Source organism: Littorina saxatilis, linkage group LG9, assembly GCF_037325665.1.
Source record: "Littorina saxatilis isolate snail1 linkage group LG9, US_GU_Lsax_2.0, whole genome shotgun sequence".
Classification (NCBI taxonomy): domain Eukaryota; kingdom Metazoa; phylum Mollusca; class Gastropoda; order Littorinimorpha; family Littorinidae; genus Littorina; species Littorina saxatilis.
In genome coordinates this window covers 39,210,109-39,234,124 of record NC_090253.1, presented here as the reverse complement: position 1 = coordinate 39,234,124, position 24,016 = coordinate 39,210,109, and the positions used below count along the sequence as shown (strand labels likewise).

Genomic DNA, 24,016 nt, shown 5'->3' with positions numbered 1-24,016 from the left:
AGGCGTAGTTAATTGTATATCACTATGGTACGGTAATTGCCGGTCAGTTCCGGCGTAATAAAGTCGAGTGTCACTCACGGCAACGGAACTGCAAATTTGACGCTCTGGTACCTTTCCAAGTAAACTATCTGTGAAGGGATATTTCACCCTCTCTTTTTCTTTGATAAAATATCATTATCATCATCTCTGACTTTCACTGAGTTCAAAGCAGCTGGTCTCGAGCCATCTAACGGGACTCGCCGCTGTCAAAAAAAAAAATAATAAAATACTACAAATATTATCTTACAACAACAAAATTTTAAAAACGGTTTTCATTCCCCCCCCCCCCCCCCCCCCCCCCCCCCCATATTTTGTCCTTCACCGACCAAATGAGTAAGACGTTTTCAGGCAGAATGCAATAACACACACACAGACACACGCACGTACACACACACACACACACACACACGTACACACACACACACACACACACACACACACACACACACACACACACAAAGAGTCACAGAGACACACCGACACACTGTGACACTGAATTCGAACGTTTGCACCATGTAAAAAGTCGGAACTCAGACCCCCCCCCCCCCCCCCCCGCCGCCCCCCCCCCCCCCCTAACAAACGTCCAACTAGGAATTTATGCCACTTGCAAAATAGGTCCTGTCATTGTAACTGATCATTCAGATACCCCATCGAATTACCCAGACCCTCGTTTGTATAACTTCTTGGCGTGTCATTATACTAAAATCTGTATCATAGAGTCTGTCCGGTAGATTTGTTTAATTTTTTTCTCACTCTTGCGGAATCGATTTTTATGTTTTAATTGGAGTCAATCGGTGTCCTATGTCTTTAAGTTTGTACGTCATGACTGATTCGCACGTGTCTGCTTAAAACGTCAGTGCTCCTAAAATGACGTCATTTCCTGAATCATTGTTCTGGAAGAGAAGTAAATATTATTGCACTGTCCTTTCTTGAAATGAGAATCCATTGGCTGATATGCGTCTTCCTTCACCTGCATGGTCAGTAGCAATTTTTCTGCTATTTTTGTCGCGCTATTTCCTGAATATTTACCAGCGCAGTCAAACATTGTCTTCTAAGTCAGTTCTGACCATACACTGATACAGTGACACACTTTGTGACAAAGCCTACTTACACTTTTACACAACACACCACAATAGGGTAAGTAGGACGTCCGCCAGGCTTCTCCAGAGATAAACTACAGACTGAGTGTCATGATCATTATCATCGTATTGTATTTAGTTTGCACTATTGAACCGCACAGGACGCAAGGACATAGGCTCATATTGTCACGATCAGAAGAAAATTGCATTGGGTATCACCCCGTGTAGACAGTTAGATGATAGAATAGTTCTATATATATCGCAATAATCGATAAGTTATGGCAACAAGGTTTTTTTTCTCCGTGTATTTTTGTGATTATGCTTGACACAGACCAACACAGACCGTACAACCATGATAGGGAGCTCAAGCAATGCATACACAATGTTTTGGCAAAAGAAAAAGTGACAAATATGGTTTGTTTGTTTGTTTGCTTAACGCCCAGCCGACCACGAAGGGCCATATCAGCCTGGGCGGTGCTGCTTTGACATATAACGTGCGCCACACACAAGACAGAAGTCGCAGCACAGGCTTCATGTCTCACCCAGTCACATTATTCTGACGCCGGACCAACCAGTCCTAGCACTAACCCCATAATGCCAGACGCCAGGCGGAGCAGCCACTAGATTGCCAATTTTAAAGTCTTAGGTTTGACCCGGCCGGGGTTCGAACCCACGACCTCCCGCGCCCGATCACGGGGCGGACGCCTTACCACTAGGCCAACCGTGGACAAATATGGTGATACCCAAGGCCGCATTTGAGAACGTTACAAACCAAAAAGTAAAACGGAACTCAGACAAACACAGCTACCGTTGTAAAGGCCTGTCCAGACACTCCCGGCCGACCCTGTCCACATTTGACTTATGCTCAAAACGGCCCCGTTGGGCGCGCCGCAGCGTGCTATGATCGCGAAGCGTTATTTGCAGAAGAATAGCGCGTGTTCTAATTTCTATGACACAGACATAGAACGACGGAAATTTGACCAATCAGAGCAAACCAGAGCGATGACGTCAGCCGCTCGCGGCGCGGCAGTCGAATGCAACTGAACCTTCTTGTCAGGTGACCCGCTCCACTGATACCGCGTTGTGAAAAAAATCGTCGATGTGTGGCCACTCGGCAAATCCCGCGCGACGCACAAAACGGCCTGCGGCGCATATACCGTAAAACGGCGTCCAAGTCTGGTCGGCCCTTAAGCGATCTAAGACCTGCAGAAAATTGCTCCCTCAGGGCAGGAACATCAAGCCGCCTCAGAATTTTTTACGCATGGAACGTCTCCCACACCGTTAGTCTCCCACAAGTGCAAGTGGGCAGTGCGACTCTTGTTGCTGCTGCCTTTCCACCGGGAGGAAGCGACCCGAACTTCCCAGCAATTGGAGGATAAATTAATGAAATTAACAAGAAGAGCAAACGCTCGATCGAGTCACTTTCGCAGTTCTGAATATTATATGAGGCATCAGATGGACAGGAAGAAATTGCTATTCACAACACAATGAGTCACGTTCACATAAAATTTGAGCCCGGTCACTTTTATAGTTTCCGAGAAAAGCCCAACGTTAAGTTGTGTGTTGCCGAACAGAAAAGGCTAGTTATCTCCCTTGTTTTTCTGATAACGTTCGTAAAAGGCTACAGATGTAAATACTTTGATGTAAAGAATAATCCTACAAAGTTTCAATCACATCCGATGAACTTTGTCAAAGATATAAAATGTCTAATTTTTCCTTTGACGCTGACCTGTGACCTTGAAAAAGGTCAAAGGTCAACGAAACCATCGTTAAAGTGTAGAGGTCATTGGAGGTCACGACTAAACAAAATATGAGCCCGATCGCTTTGATAGTTTCCGAGAAAAGTCCAACGTTAAGGTGGTGTCTACGGACGGCCGGCCGGACGGCCGGCCGGACAGACTAACACTGACCGATTACATAGAGTCACTTTTTCTCAAGTGACTCAAAAATGAAAAGCCAAGTCTCGCACAGAAATGGTCACTTTTTTCTCCCACGGGAGCAGTCAAATAAATTCAAAGCCCACATTCGGCAAGAAGTGTATGGGACACAACTAAGCAAATCTTGTCAAAAGGAACATGTATGCGATTGCCTCCCATGCATTATCAATAGAATGTCTTCGGCACGGCCAAACGGGCCATAGATATCAATACACATCTATGGCCAAACTGAGTTCATAGGATCTGTGAGTTTTCGAGTTGTGGCTAAATCTCTCTTCATCGAAACTAAATCGTTGGGACCGTTCACATGGCAGTAGACTTTTCGCCGACTTGGCCGCATCAACAACTCGGGAGCGATTTCAAACCAACAAAAGTTGGTGACAAGTTGGTTGAAAGTTTGCCATGTGAACGGCACATTATACTTGGAGAGACCCCTCAATCCTGCTGAGCTGGACGACCAGGGCTGGGGTGCACGAACCGAAAGTGGGTGCCATCCACACGGGAGAGAACAAACCGCGGGTTCTGATAGTCTACATGTTACTGTACGTTGAAACATAGACCATTTATCCTGGACCGCCAACTAGCTCGCGCCTCTCGCATTTAGGAAACTACGCTTACATGGCCTTTCAGAAATCAGGGGGACGTCATATCCGGTGTCGATTGTAAACATGGACGAAGTTGCCGAGGTAAGTTCTGAAAATGCTAAAATAAACTCAGCAAAAGTGCATATTAATGATATGGAACATGTTTTTCGATGAGTTTGGTTAAGTTTAGTTTGGAGTTTTGGAAAATCCAGTTCATTGTCACCTCCCATTGTCACAAATAACTGGAGCGTGCTTTCTTTTCACTGTCTTCGAATCGCTGGCCTTTCAAACCGGACGCGACGCGCCCCTGAAAGTCGAGAGTCGTAACCTCGAAGGGTCACGTGACGACTGAGTTGGCGGTCCAGGCTATTTGGTCTATGGTTGAAATCACAAGACTCGACATCTCAGTTTCAACCAATCCAACACTGCGGGCCGGTGGCTCCCGCCGGTTTGGGTGGTAACTGACTTTCTCTAGCACCTCCGCTCAGGACTTTTTGCTGAGCCGTCTCGTCCTGCCGTGGGCGTAAGTGGGCGCCCCACGACGCCTGCTGAAGCCGCCTTTCTGATCGTTGGACATCACTGGCTAGTTCCGGGGTCTGGTCAGCAAAAACTTAGAGATGACAAGCTCTTACTTACTGAGGGTCTCAGACCCGTCCGATACTCTCACCAAGTTCTGCCGGCCAGACTGATGAGACCGATGGCTAGGGTGTGGCCGTTGTTGCGTGCAAACGTGACAGCTTACAAGGAGTTAGAGGTGAGAGCAAAGAGTGTAGAAGTTGAAAAATCTCAGCTTCTACACTCTTTGGTGAGAGTCCCCGAGATGTCAGAGCTGCCAGCCGTTTCGCAGCGAGGGTGCCGCAGGAATGTTTAACTGACGCGGGTAAGAAACGGCACGCTCACAGAAACCACTGTGTGCGCCTCTGCGGCGCTCGAAGTGTTTTAGTTTCATTTCGACGACGAAACTTTCTTTAATACGACGGTTCAAGCGTATGGATTGTACAAAGCCAATAATTTCCCAAGCAAAGAAAGCGACCAACAAGGGCGTTCACGTTAAGAAACGTTGGGCTGAAGAGCACGACAATGTCAACGGAAAGAACAATCAAGTTTGTATTCAAAGCAGTCAGTTTTTCTTCTCCTATCTTGTCTTACAATGGCGTTGTGGCATGCTGAACGTTGTAGATGCCATTCTTCTCAGAAGCCATACAAGGCGGTTTTTGAAGCTGTTTTAGCGGCTTATAAGACAACTGAGAAGAAGAATTTTTATGTACAGATTCAAAACGATCGGTCCACTCGCTTTTTCAAAATCGTTCCGCTACACATTCACATAGACCAGGGGCGGAGCAGTTAAGCCAGAGGGGGGGGGGGGGGGGGGGGGGGGTTACAAACCTGGGGTCCAGGGGTAGACCCCTTGTGGGGTACATGGGCAAGGCCCGGTTGGGAAGCTGAAGAGTTTTAGCTATTTTATGAACAATTTATGGCTTATCCTTGATTTTAAACATGATCAACTGGTGTCAGCAGCCACTCGTTATTTCTTTTAAAGTTAGTATTAATCTTTTTAAAAAAAATTTTGACAGCCGGGGGGGGGGGGGGGGGTGTTCCGGAACCCCTGTAACACCCGCCACCTAATCCGCCCCTGGTCTTAGACTGTAGACACACGCACATACACAACCATGTACCCTCGTCTCGATTCCTGGTATATCTGAAAAACATTAGTCAAAACTTGACTACAATATGGGGCTTCATGTACAGGGTGCTATTTTATTTGAATGAATTTATTTCTTGAAAGCAACTATTCTGTGCCCAAGTGAAGCCTTGGCAGATCTGAGATGGTGAGCAGAACTTGATTTCACGGGACGGTGTGACGTTTTCATCTTTCGCCGTGTTGATATTTCGCTTCTCGGCCTCGTTGATCTAGTATAAACTCTACACTGAACAAAAAAAACCACCCTTCGATAGTACTGATGAGCGACCTTGTGTACCTTACATTCATGGGGCCAAATTTGTTCCACCAATTTGTTTTATTTAACTTAGAAATTTGATTCATCCTGAAATGTTTTCCTTCTTACTCAAGGGACGAAACCACTCAGTACACGTTTTCGAAGAATTCGATTTTGGGGATGAAATCTATTAAATTTTACCACCAATTTTCTTCACATGCAAGAAACTGACATGCTTTTTGTCCATAAATAATTTCACTTCTTAATTTTACCAGGAAACAACATTTCAGTCTTGAGTATAATTATGTCGAGGGGAAAATATGTACACAGGCGAAAGATGAAATCGTGACAACGGCACTTTCAAGTTCTTCTTCTTCGTTCATGGGCTTAGACTCCCACGTTCACTCATGTTTTTAGCACGAGTGGATTTTTACGTGTATTACCGTTTTTACCCCGCCATTCAGGCAGCATACGCCGATTTTGGGGGAGGCATGCTGGGTATTTTCGTGTTTCTATAACCCACCGAATTCTGACATGGATTACAGGATCTTTTCCGTGCGCACTTGGTCTTGTGCTTGCGTGTACACACGAAGGGGGTTAAGTCACTAGCAGGTCTGCACATAAGTTGACCTGGGAAATCGGAAAAATCTCCACTCACTTAAAGGCACAGTAAGCCTCCCGTAAACCATCACAGAGCAGGCTCCCCGAGCGTCTACATATAGTACAAGCATACTTCCATTTGAACGCTCACCGAACGGGAACATCCTGGCTGCTTTCTGTCGAGCGTGAGAAATTTTCAAAGAATTTATTTTCGTGGACTTGGCCTCAACAGCAATGGCGCCTCGTTTTGGTGCTGGACGGCTGTTAGAATACCGGAATTCACGCCCGGACAGTAAGCCTCCCCTAAACCATCACAGATACTGTCAGGCTTTTACACACAGTACGGCAAACACCCTTCCATTTGAACGCTCACCAAACGGGAACATCCTAGGTGCCCTACGTAAAGAGCGAGCAATTTTTGAGTCACTTGAGAAAAAGTGACTCTATGTAATCGGTCAGTGTTAGTCTGTCCGGCCGGCCGGCCGGCCGGCCGTAGACACCACCTTAACGTTGGACTTTTCTCGGAAACTATCAAAGCGATCGGGCTCATATTTTGTTTAGTCGTGACCTCCAATGACCTCTACACTTTAACGATGGTTTCGTTGACCTTTGACCTTTTTCAAGGTCACAGGTCAGCGTCAAAGGAAAAATTAGACATTTTATATCTTTTCTCGGAAACTATCAAAGCGATCGGGCTCATATTTTGTTTAGTCGTGACCTCCAATGACCTCTACACTTTAACGATGGTTTCGTTGACCTTTGACCTTTTTCAAGGTCACAGGTCAGCGTCAAAGGAAAAATTAGACATTTTATATCTTTGACAAAGTTCATCGGATGTGATTGAAACTTTGTAGGATTATTCTTTACATCAAAGTATTTACATCTGTAGCCTTTTACGAACGTTATCAGAAAAACAAGGGAGATAACTAGCCTTTTCTGTTCGGCAACACACAACTTAACGTTGGGCTTTTCTCGGAAACTATAAAAGTGACCGGGCTCAAATTTTATGTGAACGTGACTCATTGTGTTGTGAATAGCAATTTCTTCCTGTCCATCTGATGCCTCATATAATATTCAGAACTGCGAAAGTGACTCGATCGAGCGTTTGCTCTTCTTGTTAAAGAATTAATTTTGCAGATTGTCTCGAACACTTTTTGGACCCATCCTGAACTCAGGTCAAACATGAGTTACTTCCCTTCGGGTCTCATTCTATCGATGTAAACTGGCGATAGCCGTGAATCGATGATTATCAAAATGTTTTTGGACCGTGGTGCGTTTTTGCGCTAGAACTAACTTTTAAAATCTAAATAATAAATTGACAGCTTGTTACACAAACATTCTTTAATCATAAAAGAATTCATTTTTGGCTCACGTAAGTGTAGCCTATGCGATGATAAACTTTGTCTGTCTGTGCGTGCGTGCGTGCGTGCGTATGTATGTGTGTATGTCTGTGGTAGAAACTTTAACATTTCCGAGTCTATGGATTACGTCAGTCTCGGTCAAAAGTGTTCGACGTGTGTGATAGAAACTATTTGAAGACGTCACATTATGACGTAAGAGGGTTAGACGTCACGCAAAGGAATTACTGAAAGTCTCGGTCATTGTTATTGTGAGCGGGCCGAGACTTCTTGGCAGATCCAGGGTCTCGCTTTCTTGCATAGTTTCACAGATGCTTACTGTGTGTGTGTGTGTGTGTGTGTGTGTGTGTGTGTGTGTGTGTGTGTGTGTGTGTGTGTGTGTGTATATGTGTGACGGAGTGATTGAGTTTGTGTTACTGTTTGTCTATTTCTTACGTGAGCCTTGAAGGCTTCGCCTCTTGTTCATCAAGACAAGATCAGAACAATTCGAAGTTGTGAAAGTTTAAAAAAAAAGAAAAGCCCGGAAGCAGGGTCACGCAAGGGTCGTAGCAGACCACGCCGGTTTATCAGTGCAAATCGCCGTTCCTCTCAACAGTCAAAAGCCATCGGCTAGAGTTCTTGTGAACCACAGCCGTTTGTTTCGTGCATAAAAACGTGCTATTGTAAATAGTCGCATTCAAATAAGTAACTGACGACTACATTGTGAAAAAGGGAAACTGGATCACACGGGTTCACGATGGCTCAGGGATAAGATAAACCACGCAAAAATAAATTCTTTGAAAATTGTTCGCTCTTTACGGAGGGCACCTAGGATGTTCTCAATCGGTGAGTGTTTAAATGAAAGGGTGTTTGTACTGTGTGTAAAAGCCTGACCGTATCTGTGATGGTTTACGGGAGGCTTACTGTGCCTTTAACCCACCAGGCGGCAGCGACCGGGATTCGAACTCACGACCTCCCGATTAAGGAGGCCGACGTCTTACCACCACGCCACTGCGCCTGTCGCCGGGTTTCAAGTTAACCCGGCCTTTGTTTGTGTAAGTCGAAGCTTGTTTCGGATTTGGCCGATACTCATGATACAGGAACGTTTATGCCAAGTCCCACCCTAATTTTCTTGAATTGTGTTCCCATTCCTTGGGTTATGTTATATCTAGCTCAGTCGACCGGGACTAATCAAATCAGAGAACATGTAGTAATGGTGTTTACTGGTTGTACGTATACATGTTCTGAAGAGTGAAGAGGCTCAGTGCGCATACGGATCCTTCTATTACTTGACATAAACGTTTTTGTAAAACGTTTCGACTTGGACAAGGTAAGTACTCGCATGTTTGTGGTTATTTCGTTGTTATTTGTTTTTAGACTGGGTGGGTATGACAAGCGCGGGCATCACGGCCCCAGTACTACAATCCTACCAGAGCCCCAACCCTGCCTTGCGTGGCGCTCAGGGCTTCAGCGTGTGGTGTAACTTCACCTTCCCCTCGGCAAAACCACATCCCATCATTCGGCGTCTGTCCCTCCACCGCACCACGTCGGACAACAGGACCTACGTGGAAATCACCAATATCATTGCCAGGGAATTCCCGTTGCAGTCGGACAGCTTCTCGAGCTTCACGCGCCCTGACGTCACTCTGCGCACGCGCGTCAGGCTCTCCGGTTTTATCCCCTTCCGCTACATCCGGGCTCTTTTCAGCGACACACGCTGCGAAGACGCCATTCCTGTGTACAAGTGCGTGCTCGAGTACCAATTATCGGTGTACGTCAAATATCGATCCTTTCTGGAGAGCACTATTCAAATCCAAGTCAGCGGTGAGCAGGGCTAAGATGCACGAAGCGAAACTGGGTGCCACCCTGACGGCAACTGGGTGGGAGCCAAGCGCGGGGTCTGATTGGTTGAAATCACAACGAATCTCAATTTCAACCAATCAGACCCCGCGGCTAGCTCCCACAAAGTTTGGTGGCACCCAGTCAGTTTTGCTTCGTGTATCTCAGCCCAGGTTGTTTGTTCTAGGAGGTGAAGGAGGAGATCCGAGGATGAGGATAAACAAAACGAAAACAAACGAAACAAGTCGCATAAGGCGAAATTACTACATTTAGTCAAGCTGTGGAACTCACAGAATGCAACTGAATAGTGGTTTCGCTGTGCTGCATAGCACGCTTTTCTGTGCCTCTCTTCGTTTTAACTTTCTGAGCGTGTTTTTAATCCAAACATATCATATCTATATGTTTTTTGAATCAGGAACCGACAAGGAATAACTTGAGATGAAAGTGTTTTTAAATCGATTTCAAAAATTTAATTTTGATGATAATTTTTATATTTTTAATTTTCAGAGCTTGTTTTTAATCCAAATATAACATATTTATTTGTTTTTGGAATCAGGAAATGATGTAGAATAAGATGAACGTAAATTTGGATCGTTTTATATAAAAAAATTATTACAATTTTCAGATTTTTAATGACCAAACAAGCTGAAATGCAACACCGAAGTCCGGCCTTCGTCGAAGATTGCTTTATTAAAAATAATGTTTTGTTTATATAAAATGTTCTTAGTCATGGTATAGGAAGACGGATGAGAATGTTGTGGTCAGACTGTCAATGTGCAGGTTGCTCGGGGGGTAACTTGGCGGCACCCGTGACAACGAGTGGGAGCCGGAGGTACATACCTGTTGACAAAGGTTAGAATACATGTACACTTGATGGCGTATACAGCTACGCTTTCATCGGTACAGTTATAGCTTGGTGTTATCCAGAACCTTTTTCCTTTCAATCGGTTGAGTAAGGTAGTGGCGTAGAAGATCAGAGGAGACAGGGATACGGTAAGCGAATCTGTTCATCAACCAAGAAAGAGAGACTGAGACTGAGACTGATCTTTATTTTACAAGAATAAAGATGTAAGGCTGGGCCTTTTCTTAAAGGCATATGTACGCGCTCCCGTGTTTACAAAGTGTAGTTTGCCCATAATCGATGTCAAACGCACCATAAGACCATATAATGACGATATGTCACCATGCGCGGACCATAATACATGCATTACAGCTTGTTCTAGCCTCTGAAAAAGTGAGGATGTCAACAAAGCCGCGGTGTTAGCTCCCTTGCATCAACGTTACATGTGTTGCCAAATCTATAAATAGGACGATCCAGATCAAAATGAAAATTAACATATCTCAACATTGAAGGGGTCCTAGACCACAATATTTTGCAGGGAACTTAATTTAGCATGTCTCCAGCTGTTGGTAAAGCAATTAGCGTGTATAGTCATCGAGTACATATGCCTTTAAGAGGAATAAGACGCAAGACGCAATGGTTTGTTTCATTTGGCCATTGCCCCTTATGAAGGGGTGTGAACAAAAGAGTTAAATTTTTTTAAATTTTATATATAATCCTACAATAACGTACACACACTCTACACGACATTTAACTAAGAGGTTACTGCTTCTTTTAACTTAAATGCTTTATACAAAATACAGCGACACATTTCTAACATTTTTGTGTGATGCGTCTAAAAGTAAACTAAGGCCAAAGAGGCTTACCAATATGTAATTACTTATCTATGAACACTTAAATGGAATATATAGTTCTCTTACATATTCTAAACATTAAGGGTGTGTGAACTGCACACATGAGCTGCATGCGATGGCCGAACGACCGACTATTCCAGGAAAAGTAAGTATCTTGGCGGATTGATGACGCTGCAGCGACTATTCTAACCGCATTCAAACAACAGTAGTTTCGTGAATGCAAAGAAAAATATATATTGAACATTTCACATCCAACAGAAGATAAGAGCAGGATGTTTGGCGCAACAAAATAATATGAGGCAACTCACGTCAATTTTTGGTCTTTTGTTGCTGCGCTATATGCCAACCGGCATAACGGGCAGGAAGTAAGTAAGTCACCTCAATTTTTACTCCCAAAGCTTGTGCGCCAGGTATCTTTTGTGTTTTGAGGCTGTATCTCATCATCATCATCATCATCATCATCATCATCATTTGTTTGTTTATTTGTTGCTTAACGTCCAGCCGACTACGCAGAGCCATATCAGGACGAGGAAGGGGGGGATGAAGGGGGCCACTTGTCAAGCGATTCCTGTTTACAAATGCACTAACCCATTACTTGTGTCCCAGCAGGCTTTAGTAAAACTAAATTAATACCTACTGGAAGATTACCAGTTTCCAGTATGTTAAAATAGGCTTAACCTATCTACTGCTGGACTTACATCAGAACACTAACAGATTAAACTATACATGAATCGCGAGACAAGCGGCAAGAGAAGAGATTTTTGGAAAAAATACAGGTGAATGAGCAAGAAGGCAGAAAAAAGAAAAGAATTCATGAAGAAAAAGAGAGCATGACAGGAAAGAGGAACCAAAAATCTACCTAACAGCAAACTAGAAAGCTCCTGCGGTTCCAAAAACAGGAGGGGCCTTTAATTTCATAACCGCAGTGCCCCACTGCGGGAATCATCATCGTTTTCCCTTCTTCTTTTCACTGTTGCAGTCTGGCCAGACCCCCTCAAACCCGCCTTCACTATATTGGCCGCCTCTAGCCCACAACACCCAGGGAACCCCAATCGGAACTGGGTGTGGTGCAACTATACAGATGCAGCCCCTTCCGTCACAAGAGAACACGAGTACCGTCGAATCGTCGTGTACCGCACTCCGGCCGGTGGACCAAAGACCGAAATCACCAACATCATTCCCAACGGCGAGACCTTGGATAAGGAGTCTTCTTCGCGAACTCGTGATGTCAAGTTCATGTTCTCAAAGCTTGTTGGGCAGACATACAGAACCAAGCCGTGGGTTGGTATTCAGGTCAGTCTGGCCGACTGTAAGGAAGCGGACTCGACGTTCACGTGCGAACTGGAGTACTACTACCCACGTAGAGTGCTGTTCCGGTACAAGCTAGAGGCACACACCAAGATTGAGTATTCGGGTAAGAGGTTTTGGGATGTGTCCACTTGTTCTTGTTGCTGTTGTTGTTGTCACGTTTCAATAGATCACATAAGGTGATTATGAACGGTTAGTTACTGCTAACTAACTAACCACACCACGATCCACTCTCGCAGTCATACAAAAAGATAGAATCAACAAAAGTATAAGTTTCAGACGCCTGTTTATATACTATCTCGCCACCTCCCTCGAGACTTCACTCCAAAAGATGTTTTTACGTTCAAAACGTAAAAAAGGGGCACTGACAAAAATGCCAGTTAAAGTTTAGAAAATGATAATATAATCACAAATAGTAAAAGATGACTTGGTGGTAAAAGGGCGCAATGGCACGGTACACTTTGCTTTTAGTTGCGGAGTGGGCGACCCGTAAATAGTCCTTCCCCACTACTGCTTCGTTGATTGGAGTGCCGGCTGGCGTGGAACGAAGCAGGGAATCGTGGGGAAATCAGGCGCCTCACTCAGCTGCTGAAGACAACGGGTGGTCGTGTAGCGGGTGACGTCACTGCCTGCCGGAAGACCCCTGCAGACGGTGACGGCCTCACCGGTTATCCCAGCAGCAGCAACAGCATACAGCACCGCGACACCAGGTTACAGCATACAGCTCCGCGACATCAAGTTACAGCATACAGCTCCGCGACATCAGGTTATGTAGGTAGTAGATACCAGATAAAGATGTTCCGGTTACCGCTGAGTAGTAGATACCGCTGAATCCGATGAGTAGGAAAAAGCGCTGAATCCGATGAGTAGGAAAAAGGCTGCAACAAAAAGCATCGGTGCACTAAACATTCCACGCAACTCTTCACCCTCCACCTTCAAACATGTCACCTTTACATATTTCATCGAGCACGTGGCCTGCACAAACGAACTTTTAAAAACAACAAATCAGCTATTTTCCTTCCTTCTCTCCATATTTGCAAAAAACATATACAGATTATTATTTTAGCGTCACAAAGAGCAAATTATGCGCTAAACTGGAAAGAACAACAGAGAGTATTTCATTCCACAAACATAGACTCGTCAACACCGTTAACCCTTTCGCTGCCAATCAAAACTTACTTATGTGCATTCCTGATTGCCAGGAAATTTTGGAGTTCGGGGTGTTATAATTCACACAAAATTCTAGCTCCAAACTGGCAGTAGGTAGGTAAGTAATACCTATGTTATTTTTAAAGGAAATTGAACCAAGAATCTGTTTTTAGTGTCTAAACATGGAAATAATAATTAGTTTGGCTTATAATGATGTTTAAATATGAACTTTTGAAAAATCAGTCCGGCGCATCTTCCGGTGCCTGTGGATCAAACACAGGTGGCTGTTTTGCTTGCTCCAAGAAAGGATCATAATCACTGTCATCTACCTGTTTCCAACGAATCCTTTGAAAGAAGATCTCCCCCTTCCCCTGTCAGTATCCATAATCATTTGCACCACCTGTAGCGTCAGTCCGTCTTTGCTTTACTCTACTAGGGCCCGGTCGACTGTCCCCCCCGTTAGCCATTTTGACGAGTCAGTCGAGCTTTCTCTCCCCTTTCCTGCCGCCAAGGCCGAAAATAGCCTTCAGACGCAAAACCGCGTCACCATTTATGTTTATTCATGAGAATGAGGTATCCTACCAAGCCATTAGCTGCTATTTGTGTGTCAGCAGTGACGTAGCATTTCTGGAAAATTCCTGAACTGATGTGACGGGTTAACCCGTCCTATAGGCGCTGCACAGGCACATGACGGGTATACCCGTCATAAGGCAGTCAAGGGGTTAAATAACGATTTATTACCTCAACAGCCTAATGTAAGTAGCTCTCCTTTAAGCGAATCCGCTTCCTTTGTATGGCTTTCGTCCGTCGACGAATTTCCTGCCAAACTCCTCTTGTGCTGAATTTACTTCATGCGTGGGAATTTTTCCCCCGCTCAGCCAAGAAACAACATGACAACCTCGTCGTCAGCAACATGTAAACAGTGAAAAGTGGTCCCTTCTTGACGTTCCTAAAAGCCCTACTGTACAAGCAGAACGGCACGTTGACATAAAATGATATAATGTCCCGTGTTGAATACCATCAAACTCTTAGGAAAAAGACACCAACACTTCTCTCTTGCTGCTCAATGCTCAAGTGAAAAACATCACGTGACTCTAGCGACCAATCACTATCGTCACACGTACAGCTCAGTTCCCAGTTGATTTTGTCCAGACAGCAAAATCACGCACGTGGAACCCATGTACACAATGTCGTCCCTTGCATGCCAGCCATGCCAGCCATGCCAGCCAGGCGTGCAGAAAACGAAATCCCCGTGCCAAGCTCGGTCAGCAGTAACCAGCCCGTCGCCAAAAGCACAAGCGCTTTTCGTTGCAATTCGAGAAAGGCATCCCACAGAGTGTTCCTTTCTCAATCCATGTCACTAAAACCGTGACATTGTTGTTGTTGACTTCTCTCTCTCTCTCTTTATCTCACTCTCTCTCCCTTTCTGTCTCTCTCTCGCTTGTCATTCTCGTCCGTCATTCTCGTCCGTCTCTCAGTAACTCTCTCTCTCTCTCTCTCTCTCTCTCTCTCTCTCTCTCTCTCTCTCTCTCTCTCTCTCTCTCCTTCTCTTGTTTCTCTCGTCTCTCTCTCGTGTTTCTCTCTCTCTCTCTCTCTCTCTCTCTCTCTCTCTCTCTCTCTCTCTCTCTCTCTCTCTCTCTCTCTCTTTCGATCTCTCTCGAAAGCAGTCCTCGTTAATGAAAATATCTCAGACAATTGACAGAAGCAGCAGCAACAAACAATCTGTCCGTGTTGCGAAATATTGTTTGTATTGCAATATATTGTAAGTTATTTCTGATACGCTGACTGTTAGCAGAATAATGATAACAGATGTGTCGAGAAAATGGATATCAAGCATGAGCCGGCAGGCATATGATATCATATCGAGAAGAATTATATCCCACCATTGTTTCTTTGCACAACAGCCATGCCTGCACCTCCAGGGGTCGTTACATCGGACGTCCGAAACGCCAGAGTGTACGACGGAGATATGCTAACTTTCTACTGTACTGCTAACGTAGGGGCACCTGCCGGCGAAATCCACTGGTACACCCTCAGCGGCGTAGAAAACTCACCCATGATAAACGTCTCGGCTTTCGTAAGTCAGTTGACAGAGGGGGTCTAAGTCGACCAAACGTGGGTGCATTCCGTGTAGGTGCACTTCATGTAGGCAGTTTTCCAGTATACCGGGTGCATTCCCTGGACACAGGTAAAACGCATACAGGGTAGCTCAGGTGGTAGAGCACTGGACTTGTGATCGAAAGGTCGCTGGTTCGAATCCGGGCCGGGACGGACACGGGTCAACTTTATGTGCAGACCCAGAGACGGTATCCATCTCCCACCCCCGTGTCACCACAATGGCACGTTAAAGATCTTGGTCATTCTACCATAAGTGCAGATGGCTGATACCACCTAAACACGCATACATCAAAAAGCCGTGAGGGCGTAAAAACTCGAATCGTATAAACCAATTCATGTCCAATATAGGCAATTAAGACCTGACGGACAATAAGCCCTTTAAAATGTACTTTTTACGCCTGCAGGGAATGCACACACGTTTGGTTGACTTTGACCCATTCTGCGCAAGTTTGGGTGAATGGTGTTTGGCACGGTTGGCCTAGTGGTAAGGCGTCCGCCCCGTGATCGAGCCACACACACACACACACAAATTACCACATATGCAGGTTTTCAATTCATATTTTTGCAAAGTATCTGCACAAGCATGTGTGCCTCTGTGAGTATGTTCGTGGCTGCTTTCATGGGGTGCCTGTATCCTCAGGAATTTGAGGATTTCTTTTATCTCTCTTTTTCTGACACCGTTGATTTAACGTCATTTTTACAGGACATTTTTTTTCCTTTCAGTTATAAGTTGTAGAAGTTTGACCTTATTGTTTTAGGACAAGTAGAGCTCGTTCACCAGTAGCAAAGACTCACTCAGTCCGTCAGTGTGCCTGAGTGTGTGTGATGGGGGGGGGGGGGGAGGGGCTCTCTCGTGACCGGCCACCTGCAATGTACGGACAGGTTTGCACTGGCCCAAGGGTGTCCGTTCGTGTGAGGGACTGCTGTAACAGCAAAACTAGTGTGAAACATAAGTAATCAATTTATCCACTTGACTATATTTACAACAGGGACCTATCACTCTTCTTTGCATGTTTTTATGCCCACGGATTTTCAAATAGTCTGCAACACATGTAACCCAAATTCAACATATGCCCGTACAATACCGCTTCTTTTATGAAAACATTGTGACGGCCATGTTGATTTTAATCAACCAATTTTCTTGTATACATATTCTACCTAAGGCACAAGGCGTCCAGGATAGGTATTCAACCTAAGACTTTAAAATTGGCAATCTAGTGGCTGCTCCGCCTGGCGTCTGGCATTATGGGGTTAGTGCTAGGACTGGTTGGTCCGGTGTCAGAATAATGTGACTGGGTGAGACATGAAGCCTGTGCTGCGACTTCTGTCTTGTGTGTGGCGCACGTTATATGTCAAAGCAGCACCGCCCTGATATGGCCCTTCGTGGTCGGCTGGGCGTTAAGCAAACAAACAAACAAACAAATAGGTATTCCAGGGCAGCCATTCGGCAATACGGCGTAGCATGGGATATCCAAGAAGAGCAACTGCGGATGTCAGCGGGCAAGGATTTTTAAACAGAAGGGGCTTGGTATTTAAAGGAATTCTTTCCGTATTTTTGTAATTTGAAGAGCTTTTCAGAGCTTTGCAGTACCGAGGATAGATAGTTGGGAAGGGTGTTGCCAAAGTACCGAAATGCGCTTTGTAAGATGCCGTGAGATTCGCAAAGACTCTGATTGGCCATTTTCCCATGATCATGCTCACGCCCACAGGCCCCCACAGAATATACCCAGGATACGCCAGGAGGCCCTTGAAGCCACAGCATACCGTATTCTGCGTGGCCTTAAGGTCATGCAAATGTGTATGCATCGGGTGCATCATCATCATCATCATCATCATCATCATCATCATCATCATCATCATCATCATCGTCGTCGTCGTCGTCATCGTCGTCGTCGTCGTCATCATCATCATCTTTTGTATTGACCAGCATGACGCAGCGTTCTATTTGCAGACCACTTCCACCAGTCATCGTCATAACCATCATCATCATCATCATTATCATCATCTTTTGAGTTACCCAGCATGAGGCGGTGTTCTATTTCAGACCACTTCCACCAATCATCATCATCATCATCATCATCATCGTCATCGTCATCATCATCTTTGTATTATACCGGCACGGTTGGCCTAGTGGTAAGGCGTCCGCCCCGTGATCGAGAGGTCGTGGGTTCGAACCCCGGCCGGGTCAAACCTAAGACTTTAAAATTGGCAATCTAGTGGCTGCTCCGCCTGGCGTCTGGCATTATGGGGTTAGTGCTAGGACTGGTTGGTCCGGTGTCAGAATAACGTGACTGGGTAAGAAATGAAGCCTGTGCTGCGACTCCTGTCTTGTGTGTGGCGCACGTTATATGTCAAAGCAGCACCGCCCTGATATGGCCGTTGTGGTCGGTTGGGCGTTAAGCAAGCAAACAAACAAACAAACAAACAAGATCATCTTTGTATTGACCAGCATGACGCGGCGGTCCCTTTTCAGGCCACCTCCACCAATCTTCCACCACCAACAGCCAGCGTTAGGTGCATCGTCCATCTACGCAAAAGCACACTGAAAGTCCGAGTGTACCGTGAGCAACTCGGCCACAAGTTCTCCGTTCGCTGTCGCGTCTATCACCCGCTGCTGGCCAACCTCAACCCTAACGCCTGCACAGACGTGGGCAGACATTACTGCCAGGTCACGCCGTTCATCTTCTTCATAGGAAGAGGTGGGCTTATACACAACTCGATCTCGAGACCTGGGCCGAGGTGCATGAGAAAGTTACTATCCTTAGCGGATTATGACTTTATTCAGTTATTCTGCAGAAAAACAGAAATGCTAGAGAAAACACACACACAGACACAGACACACACACACACACACACACACACACACACACACACTATGCAAATCATAACATCAGAAAATACAAGCAAACTAACCCATCAATAAGAACAAGAACACAGTCAATAACAACAACAACGTTGCTGTTGACTCTGTGAAGGTCCTGACCCGGACAGACCGCAACCGATACCGCCACCGCCATCAGGACCCAATCCACCGGCGCCAGGGATGACCGTCAAGCCTGCAGAAGGGGCAGCTGACTACGCCGGAGAGATAGGCCAGCCACGTGAAGGTGTCACTTTTCCGGGTTTGGCGTCTCCCGGTGGTGAAGCGCAACAGACGGCGCCTACACGGCAGAAAAAGAAAAAAGACGACTCCAAGTTCGGTAAATCCTCAGGTAGGAAAACAGCGGGCTTTTTTTAGTGTTTGGAGAAATCCAAGAGAAATTATTCTAAATCTGGACAAACGTAAGGTAGGAACAGTGGGCCTTTTTAGTGTCGTCTAGTCTGCCCAAGAGAAATGATTTTAAATTCGGACAGACTTCATGTGGGAAAACAGTGGGCCTTTTCAGTTTCATCTAGTCTGCCCAAGAGAAATTATTTTAAATCTGGACAAACGTAAGGTAGGAACAGTGGGCCTTTTCAGTGTCGTCTAGTCTGCCCAAGAGAAATGATTTTAAATTCGGACAGACGTCAGGTGGGAAAACAGTGGGCCTTTTCAGTTTCATCTAGTCTGCCCACAGGCGGAAAGTATCGTCCACTGGACTACTACTATCACAGAAAGACTACAAGGTCTGTCACTCACCTTCGAGTTTTCTGTGTTTTTGGAGTCGCTTCCTGGGGAAAAATATTGTTCAAGATGGTTTGCCTCTTCCTACAGGCTGTGTAAGGTCAAATAAATACAGTTGAATGATTGTTTGAACTGTATGTACCTTTAATTTTCAGCTTCCGTCCGCTGCAGGTTGTTTTTAACCATCATTTGGACGAATCTTCGTTTGCGAGCCGCTAATATCCACTTTGCGTCAAATCATGCATCCGCATCAAATATGCATACCAGCGCTCATTGGTCTAAAACATATGTAAATATTGTGCAGCAAAGGGAAGCTACCCACGGGAGTTTTCACTTTCGGTATTAGTGAAGAACCGTTTGCCACTTCATTCAAAAGGAGGAAAATTAAAGATACATACAGTTCAAACAATCATTCAACTGTATTTATTTGACCTTACACAGACTGTAGGAAGAGGCAAACCGCCTTGAACAATATTTTTCCCCAGGAAGCGACTCCAAGAACACAGAAGACTCGAAGGTGAGTGACAGACCTTCTAGTCTTTCTGTGATAGTAGTAGTCCAGTGGACGATACCTTCCGCCTGTGGTCTGCCCAAGAGAAAGGATTCTAAATCGGGACAGACATCAGGTAGGAACACAGGGCCATTTCAGTGGCATTCGGGTCTGTTCATCAAGATGTGCGCATGTACATGGGTGATATGTCCTGAAACTAGCTTTATCACCGGTAAAGTGCTTGTATATGAACGCGAACGTGTGTGTGTGTACTTCTGTCTTTTCTCTTGACAGTCCGGCGCGTCCATAAACAGGTGAAGTTCTCGCACATATCTTTTAAGTTTTCCTCTATCTGTGTGTGTGTGTGTGTGTGTGTGTGTGTGTGTGTGTGTGTGTGTGTGTGTGTGTTGTTGTTGGTCTGTCTGTCTGTCTGTGTTAGTATGCCTCTGCATGTGTGTGTATGCATGTGTGTGTATATAAGTCAATGCGTGTGTTCCAGAGCTCGTGCTGACTCTGACGCTGTCCACGGGACTGTGTGTGCTCATCATGGTGATCGCCTCCATCAGCGGAGGCTCGCTGATGTGGGTGCAACGTCGTCGTTACAAGCAATGGAAGGCGGCCGACGAGGTCCTAAACGCTCACCGCAAGGATTCCGGCCTGCCCAAGATCGAGCTGATCACCACACCAACGCCAGACAGCGATGCGAAGAGTGCTGAGGATGACGGGGGTGGTTCCTCAGCGGGGTCTGCCTGCAATGCCGGGTCGTCCGAGGTCTCTAACACTGTGTCTGGCGCCCCTCCGGCTCATGGTGATCGCCTCCAGCGCGAGGCGTCCAACCCCTGGGATAGGATCCAGTTTGACACGGGAACAGTGTGACAGTGTTTCAGTGTGGCCCTGGTACCTGGATGTACCTCTGTTTTCGTACACCTGTGCCAACCTAGAGTCTGTCTCACTAACGGAGCTATGAATATGCTGAGATTTGAGCCAAATGGACCCGGTATGACAAGTGTTTCTGTGTGGCTCTGGCACCTGGATGTACCTCTGTTTTCATGCACCTGTCAGTGTGCCAACCTAGAGTCTGTCTCACTAACGGAGCAATTAATATTCTGGGATTGGATTTGGAGCAAGTTAGCCCCTGCACGAGCCTGACTCTGTGTTTCTGTGTGGCTCTGGCATCTGGGTGTACCTCTGTTTGCATGCACCTGTGCCAACCTACAGTCTGTCTCACCAACGGAGCTACGAATATTCTGGGATTGGAGCCAAATGGACCCGGGAACAGTATGACAGTGTTTCTGTGTGGCTCTGGCACCTGAATGTACCTCTGTTTTCATGCACCGGTCAGTGTGCCAACCTAGAGTCTGTCTCACTAACGGAGCTATGAATGTTCTGGGATTGGAGCAAAATGGACCCGGGAACAGTTTGACAGTGTTTCTGTGTGGCTCTGGTACCTGGATGTACCTCTGATATATTCTGTGATTGGAGCAAGTAGGACCCCACACGAGCCTGACAAAGTGTTACTGTGTACCTTAGATGTCTGTCTTTTTTTCTGTCTTCGTGCACCTTTGCCCAGATGGAGTCTGTCTCACTTACTTAGCTATGTATATTCTGGAGTTGAACCAAGTTTTACCCTTCACGAGCCTGACAAAGTGTTTCTGTGTGGCCTGGTTATCTGGAATTAAGTACCTCTCTCTACACGCACCTTTGGCCAGATGGGGTCTGTCTCACTTACTTAGTTATGTATGCCCTATATTCTGAGATTGGAGAAAGTTTGACCCTGCACGAGATATCCAGGGTACACAGAAACACCGAGTCCGCAGTGTTTTTTTGTACCTTGGATATCGGGATCTTTCTTGGTCTTCATATACCTGTGCAAACCTATAGAGTCTATTTCACTGAGCTGCGTTTATTCTGGGATTGGAGCCAGCAGCTGGACCCTGCGCGAGTCTGACAAAGTGTTACTATGTACTTTGGATATTTGGAGTTTTCTCTGTCTTCATGCACCTTTGTCCAGATGGAGTCTGGGATTGGAGCAATTAGCATTTCGAGCAAATCATTATTGGGGTATATAATTTACAGCACAGCGAATTTCCCTTGAACTTTTTAAGGTCCAATTCGTCCAAAAACATTCCCAAAGTTGCTCCTCAGGTGAACTACCTGAACAATCTATCTTACCTCTCAGGAATCTTTTTTGTTTGTTTGTTTGTTTAACGCCACCTCCCGCGGTTTATCGAAAAAAAAGAAAAAAACGTCCGGGGATATCATACCTAGGAACTCTCATGTCAAATTTTATCAAGATCGGCCCAGTAGTTTAGTCTGAATCGCTCTACACACACACACACACACACACACACACACACCACGACCCTCGTCTCGATTCCCCCCTCTATGTTAAAACATTTAGTCAAAACTTGACTAAATGTAACAAGTCGCGTAAGGCGAAAATACAATATTTAGTCAAGTAGCTGTCGAACTCACAGAATGAAACTGAACGCAATGCCATTTTTCAGCAAGACCGTATACTCGTAGCATCGTCAGTCCACCGCTCATGGCAAAGGCAGTGAAATTGACAAGAAGAGCGGGGTAGTAGTTGCGCTAAGAAGGATAGCACGCTTTTCTGTACCTCTCTTTGTTTTAACTTTCTGAGCGTGTTTTTAATCCAAAACATATCATATCTATATGTTTTTGGAATCAGGAACCGACAAGGAATAAGATGAAAGTGTTTTTAAATTGATTTGGACAATTTAATTTTGATAATAATTTTTATATATTTAATTTTCAGAGCTTGTTTTCAATCCGAATATAACATATTTATATGTTTTTGGAATCAGCAAATGATGGAGAATAAGATAAACGTAAATTTGGATCGTTTTATAAATTTTTATTATTTTTTACAATTTTCAGATTTTTAATGACCAAAGTCATTAATTAATTTTCAAGCCACCAAGCTGAAATGCAATACCGAAGTCCGGGCTTCGTCGAAGATTACTTGACCAAAATTTCAACCAATTTGGTTGAAAAATGAGGGCGTGACAGTGCCGCCTCAATTTTCACGAAAAGCCGGATATGACGTCATCAAAGACATTTATCAAAAAAATGAAAAAACGTTTGGGGATTTCATACCCAGGAACTCTCATGTCCAAATTTCATAAAGATCGGTCCAGTAGTTTAGTCTGAATCGCTCTACACACACACACACAGACACACACACACACACACACACTCACACACACACGCACGCACATACACCACGACCCTCGTTTCGATTCCCCCTCGATGTTAAAATATTTAGTCAAAACTTGACTATATATAAAAAATACTAGCCTAAGGCCAGTGCCCCATTTTGCGGATTTTCAGCGCTGTGTGGGTGTTGGTGTGTCTCAAATCGCGGACAAAAGAGTATGCATCTTTGTATGGCAGATGTACACGTTAAAACTGTGTTCTTCAAATAGGCCCATGATTAAATGTATTGACTGCTTTTTAATATTAATTAGACTGAATGTGTTTCGGGAGACTGGGCATCGAGGTCTTTGTGTGTGTGTGTGTGTGTGTGTGTGTGCACGGTGTGTGTGTGTGTGTGTGTGTGTGCGTGTGTGTGTGTGTGTGTTTGTGTGTGTGTGACTGTGTGTGTGTGTGTGTGTGTGTGTGTGGTTTGTTGTCGTACAAGAGTAACAGCGTAAGGCGTCTGCCGCCTCCAAGCCATAGAACTTGAGGGGTTTTGTTTTGTTTTGGCTAACCTGAGTAATCAGTGAGTCATAGTAATAAATGAAAAGTGTTTGTCTGCGTGAACGGCCGAAGGTCGAAGCCGGATCATGTTGGGGAAAAAACCAAATTGTCCTTGTCTCAAACATATCACAACAGCAGCAGCAGCAGCAGCAGCAACTGCATCAACACTTCCTGAGCGAGCGGAAGGAAACGAAACACACACAAAAATTAGACCACCACACAACAAAAGTTAAAGAAAGAAAAACAGACAGACAGACAAAAGAAACGGCTCCCAATTTGAACAGCCCTGATGACAGACTAAAGTATGCCACACTTGTCGTTTATGTCCGGACGACGACATGTACACGTCATCGGGTGTCGTCATCACTCAATACGTCACGGGTGGAGCTGTCTTGGCGGTGACAGGTGACAAAATGGTCACTGTTTACATCGGCTGTGTGTTTTGGCACTGGTTGGAGAGAAAGAGAGAGGGAGACAGAATTTTAATTAGTCCTTTTTTTTTCTTCATCAACATCAACAGTTTCAATGCCGGCTTTTCCCGCAAAGTGGGCATTTTTTGCTGATTTTTTTTTCCGTC

The 24,016-nt window shown here is 45.2% G+C and overlaps 1 protein-coding gene across 1 annotated transcript; it reads left to right on the top strand.

Annotated features, from left to right (window-relative positions):
* The first annotated feature begins 942 nt into the window (after positions 1-942).
* LOC138976021 (uncharacterized) lies at positions 943-22,136 on the top strand. Its single transcript, XM_070348808.1, has 8 exons — positions 943-1,016; positions 8,891-9,337; positions 10,133-10,204; positions 12,027-12,461; positions 15,409-15,581; positions 18,096-18,321; positions 18,598-18,834; positions 20,216-22,136. Exons 1-8 carry the CDS (start codon positions 974-976, stop codon positions 20,590-20,592), a joined length of 2,010 nt encoding a protein of 669 aa, XP_070204909.1. The 5' UTR covers positions 943-973; the 3' UTR covers positions 20,593-22,136.
* Positions 22,137-24,016: the final 1,880 nt, after the last annotated feature.

What these genes read in the sequence shown, in the direction of transcription:
- LOC138976021 (XM_070348808.1), top strand. Translation starts at nt 974, where the DNA reads ATGAGAATCCATTGGCTGATATGCGTCTTCCTTCACCTGCATG. An exon ending in GTACATACCTGTTGACAAAG is followed by an intron (nt 10,205 to 12,026) that starts GTTAGAATACAT and finishes TCACTGTTGCAG; the next exon opens with TCTGGCCAGACCCCCTCAAA. An exon ending in CAAGTTCGGTAAATCCTCAG is followed by an intron (nt 18,835 to 20,215) that starts GTAGGAAAACAG and finishes CGTGTGTTCCAG; the next exon opens with AGCTCGTGCTGACTCTGACG.